Source organism: Phaethon lepturus, unplaced genomic scaffold (genome assembly GCF_000687285.1).
Source record: "Phaethon lepturus isolate BGI_N335 unplaced genomic scaffold, ASM68728v1 scaffold35888, whole genome shotgun sequence".
NCBI classification, from domain to species: Eukaryota; Metazoa; Chordata; class Aves; order Phaethontiformes; family Phaethontidae; genus Phaethon; species Phaethon lepturus.
In genome coordinates, this window is record NW_010558912.1 from 1 (window position 1) to 5,389 (window position 5,389).

Genomic DNA, 5,389 nt, shown 5'->3' on the forward strand with positions numbered 1-5,389 from the left:
CGGGCGCGTTCGAGCCGCTGCTCTGAAATCCAGGGCCCGGACCCGTCGGGATCTGAAAGGTCCTGCGCTGCGCTCCCTCCTCGGCCGGGGAGATGCGGGGGAGAGGGGCACCTAAGAGACAGGGCTGGGTCAAACGCGGATAGGTAGGGGGAGGAAAATAAGGCTAAATGTAGGTCTGTAGATAGCACTGCAACAAAACTAAAGCCGGGTAAAGAGAGGTATTTTGGTGCTCGTCAGCTGTCGCCTTTTGCAAATCCTAGCTGTGTGCTCTGGTACGGGAATGCAGTTTCTGGAAAATAAAAGGATGATGCAAATTCTGCTCTGAATATTTTTAATAGGAATTTATGAGTACTGGGAGATCTGTTTTGGAAGAACAAAAAAATTAAGCATTTGATAGCAGGTTTGACTATATGAATATAGGAAGAGCACATTTTCTGACACAAAAAGGACAACTCAATGTGCACGGCATGCGGGTGGTTGATCATCTGGTCTTGTTAAATGAAGAGCAGAAACACACACCACCGTTTGACTGCGATACTTGGCTCCAGTCAATACATGTAATGCTGCGCAGGAGGAACAAAATGATGGCGAGCACATTACACAATGAAAAGTAGCTTTTCTAACGCCGCTGTACCTTCAGATATTTTCCTGTATTTTAGCAACAGTCCCTCAGGGATGGGCTTATGGCAAGACCCCGGTGGTCGGCAGGGCGGCTGGCCCAGCCTCCCTCTGGCCCCGGTGCGGTCCCGGTGCTGAGGGACGGGCTGTGTCCCGTGGCTGCAGCAGCAGCAGGGCTGCTGGCCACGCAGCCAGCCCTCTGGCCCCTGGCTGGCTTTGGCCCGCTCTGCGGCCAACACAGCTGGGTTTGGCCCAGCCCGAGCCGCCAAGCCGTGCCTGTGGGAGTAGTGCTGCCCTCGCTGCGTGGCCCTCTCAGTGCCCGGGGTGAAGGCAGTGCGGCATGGATCGGCAACAGTACGGCAAATAATGCTGGTTCCCATTACGCGAGTGCTGGGGGAGGAGGGCACAATGTTTTCCAGTACCGTTTGGTAGCTGATTATCTGACTGTTTTAAAACTAAATCACGTTGGGAGGAATCACATGGTGTTTCTTTACTGCATCTCTAGGACGTGGTGATGTTTGCATTTGGTATGCTGTGTCTTACGAACCCAAAAGACTAGAGTTGTTCAAAGATTATGTAAAAATAAAAGTGCAGATACCTTTTGAAAGGAGTGATAATGGGACCAGGCATTCAAGAATATCCCTTATTACTGCACAGAGAGACACAGAAAAAAGAAAGCCAAATCAATGCAAACCACAAAGGAATGGTAAAGTAAGGAAATTATTTTCTCTCTTTCTAGTTACAGAAATCTCTAAATACTGTAGATCAGTTAATAAGTGCATGGCGGTACTGCTCAGATTGTCATCCTATCCTGTGATCCACGGCAACAGAAGTGATTGTATGACCATGCGGGTCACAAAGTGCCAGCAGTGACTGCATCAATACTGGAGGCCCAAGACTTCTTTTCATTCTTTTATAAGCTCTTGATTGGTTTTTTAAATCATGTTTTTTTAAACAAAATCCGACTATACCGAAATAAAAACTGTGAACAAGATGTACAGTCTGACAAATTAACCGAACTGCAGTCAAACTCCATTAGACTGGGAGGGCACAGTTTGCTTATTCCTGTTCTAAAATGACATTTTAAAGCTTTTCTTTTTAAAATTGGTAATATTTTTTGTTTGTAGAGCAAATGCTATTTTCTGGTTCTTACAGAATACACTGATATAATGATTCTGTATGCTTACACAGAACTGTATCTGATTTAACTGAGGAAATATGTATTTTAGTTTTAAGCTGTCCAGATCGGTAATGCCATTCCTTTTCCTTGCATATGAATTTTTCTCCTACTAGTATTTCCACAACCCCAGTATAACATGAAATGGTGAATTTTGTTTGTGTCTTTGTTGTGAAATTGTTTGTATTAATATCAGAATAGATTGTATGCTCCCCGCCCACTTCCACTCCTTAACTTCATAGGAATAATCCTTTAAATTTTGTTGAAAGTGTGCAAATGAGAAAGGCAAGCAAGATTGGGCTTGCAGTGGCCTTCATATCATACTTTGTAATTAATTTTGTTAAATTGCAGTAGGACCATGTACCTGATACTATAGAAATTAGCAGTTAAATATGTAGTCTGTAATATTTACGATTTGTTATCCCCAGAGTAACTTTGGGATCCTCTGATAGAGAATTCTATATAAGGGCCAAGTTCTATTATTATAACATCTGATTGAATTACTCACTTTTGCATTAGTAGTGTTAAAAATACAGCAGTGTATTAGTATTATAAAAAATAAAAAGTGTCCTTGGCATAGTTCTGATGAGCTTTAAGAAGAGTTGCAATCAACTCTCTTTTTTAAACTGAATTGCAGTCTAAACTTTTATTGTATTTCTATTCTGATGATTGTATATGTTGCTATTTATATGTGATATTCTGTTTAATCCTTGCTAGTTACAATGATGGAAAAAGCCATCCGAGCACCAAAGGACTAAATAAACCAATTTCTCATGTGAAATCTTCTGGAAGATTGGGCACAAATGTATCAAGCACCACTGAAAAGGTAAATAATTCCTTTTTTTTGTTTTGTTTTGTTTACAGAAAAAGGGTACTTAGTTTATGTCAGCTTTCTTAGTAACATCACGTACTTTCATATCTTTTCAGACTTCCCATGACACTCAGGATGGTAACCAACGAAGTATTTTCAAGAAGGGAAGAAACCAGCTGGTTGACGATACTCAGTCAAAAAGGTAATTTTTATGTTAAGATTGCCTGCTTAATTTGTAGACATTTCAAACTATGAAAGTGCTTGTGATGAAATCATGGCTTCTGTGTTTTCCCTTTGGCTTAACGGGTCCCAGAATTCAGCATTTGTGAGGACAACAAATTAAGTTACCAGTATGGAAATTTACATAGTGAGTTCTCAGGCAAAATCAGAGTAACATAAAACCAAAAAAAATCAGTTATCTCTACTAGCAAATATTAATTTTACGATATTACTAAGTTTCCATGCCCATTTTAGCTTTGTTCGAGTAGAACAAGATCCTTGAAGGGGGTAGAACGACCTTTGTAAACTGTTGTTCCAAAGACATGAATCATTCTAACAGGATATGATCTTTCTTTTTACTTAGGATCACGAGTGTTTGCACATCACTGCAGAGAGTACAAGGACCGAAGAGGAGTCTCCCAGAAAGAAGGCAAAATGAATCTTTTCCGCACAGGATCCCTCCTAGCATAAAGGGCAGCACACAAGGTAGCTTCTGTAGGGTTAAAGATGTCCCAGTGCAACACTTTTATTGCAGTAAAAAAGAACAGCTGGAAAAGAATCATGAAGAACACGTTGCTGAAGCTGGTCCATGCTCTTCTAAATGGCAAGAAGCATCTGTAGATGAAATGCTTCTTGATTTTGAATCAGTACAAATTATTAAAGAAGATGCTGAAGATGATAGTGCCAGTGATCTCTCTGATTCAGAAAGAATTCCCATTCCCCCATCTCCCTGCACACCACCAGAACTCATTCTCAGAGCTGAAGAAATTGATCCAGTTTGTTTGGAACATGTCCCTGATACGGGTTTTAAAGAATCAGAATATTACTACCCAGACTTCCTCCCACCCCCTTTCAACTCATGGGACTTGAAGCAACTGGCCATCTTTGTTAATGTAGAGGGTAAAACTGAATTTCGACCAAAGCCAACAGGATTTCTTGAGAAATACATCGATCGCCTTTTGCAGCTGGAATGGCTGCAAATGCAGACTGTACAGAATGAGAAAGGAAAGGCAGCCAAAGCCAGGCCACAGACTGCTCCCGGCTCCATCCGTACCCTAAAAAGCCCTGGCAAAGGCAAAGCATTGCTCAGCCCCTTGCCTAACAAGCAGGTGGTTCCCCAAGAAAGTGTTACAAAGCTGCCCAGAAACTATTCACGTTGCAGGGGAGATTCATACTGTGAAGAAAATCGCCAGTTATATTCTCATCCAGGTCACTTGAAACTTTCTGAGGGAGTGGGATGTGCACTGTCTTCTCAGACACAAGGTGGTGAAGTAAGGAGTGAACTGAAAAAAAAGACGACTGCAAAGCAACAGCTCCTCAATATGCAGCCTTCTGAGAACAGTTCCAAAATTCAAAATGTTGGTAATATCAGACCCCCTAAGCAAACCCCAGTATTTCATGGTTCAGCTGCTCCCGTCAAAGGCTTAAAAACATATGCATGTACAAATCCAAAGAAAAATGGCAATGCTAACAATTATGTTCCTTCTAAAAAACCAGCAGGAGACAGGAAAATAAAAACAAATGGCACGAAGCAAACATCACGCAAATTTAAATGAAAAAAATTCATTATTAGAAGTTGATGGTTTTTGACTGCTAGAAAGCATTTGGTCAATGCAGAAGGGTCATGTTTTCTTCATAGGAGAATCCTGAGAAAATACGTGCTTGATGCATGGTTCTAAATAAGAACTGCTCATTTCAATACATTTGATCTTAAGCCAGCAAGGCCAGCAGGAAATCTTTTCCCTGAAGGCAAGTGTCTTCCATTGGTCTTTCCTCAAAAAAATTTACATTTGCTCAATGAAGATAACAATGAGTTTAGAGAAATCTATAATTATAACATGTCCTCCTGTTTGCACCAGTAAGTCCACTGAAGTCTGTGGCATTTCTTATGCTTCCCTTGGTGTATTTGAGAGATTAGGATCCATGCTCTTTTTCTTGAACAGATGTGCTATTTTGTGAGACAGGTTTGATGGTGCCATTTTCCAAGGGAAAAGGGCTCAATGGTTTTTATAAAATAATGGAGCATGCTTATCTATGCAAAGTCAAACTAATTCTTCACAGAAGATGATGAATTGGATTTTTTTTATGAAATAGATACAGATTTTTTTAATAATAAGAAGAATGGAGATAATGTTTTGAAATATTTTAATGCAGAAAGGATTCTTTTTAAGACAAAAAATTATTAAGGAGCAGACAGCTTCGATAGTGACAGATTAAGAAAATGGAATGCATATTTTTATACCCAGAAATCTTCACTGTGTTTACAGACAGCTTTCCTTGAAGGTTATTTTGTAAGCCTTGATGCTTTTTGTCATTCAGAAGAAATGACCAAATTTCAAATTGCACATGGATATATATGACTAATGCAAAATGAGGGTATTACTAGAGACTCTGTGGCCTAATTTGCAGAACTGGTAGCCTCTCAAAACATAAAAAATAGACTCTTAGGGGATGAATTTAAAGGCTATTGAAAGTTCAAGTAAAGATATATTTTGGTACAAAAGATACCTATTTTCAGTCACCCAAGATGACTATTATGTATCCCATGGTCCAATCTACTTCAG

At 40.2% G+C, this 5,389-nt stretch overlaps 1 protein-coding gene across 1 annotated transcript; it reads left to right on the forward strand.

Moving 5' to 3' along the window:
* The first annotated feature begins 1,207 nt into the window (after nt 1-1,207).
* On the forward strand, nt 1,208-4,381 carry FAM217B (family with sequence similarity 217, member B). The gene is made up of 4 exons (XM_010293210.1): nt 1,208-1,329; nt 2,513-2,621; nt 2,723-2,808; nt 3,190-4,381. Exons 1-4 carry the CDS (start codon nt 1,235-1,237, stop codon nt 4,379-4,381), a joined length of 1,482 nt encoding a protein of 493 aa, XP_010291512.1. The 5' UTR covers nt 1,208-1,234.
* Nucleotides 4,382-5,389: the final 1,008 nt, after the last annotated feature.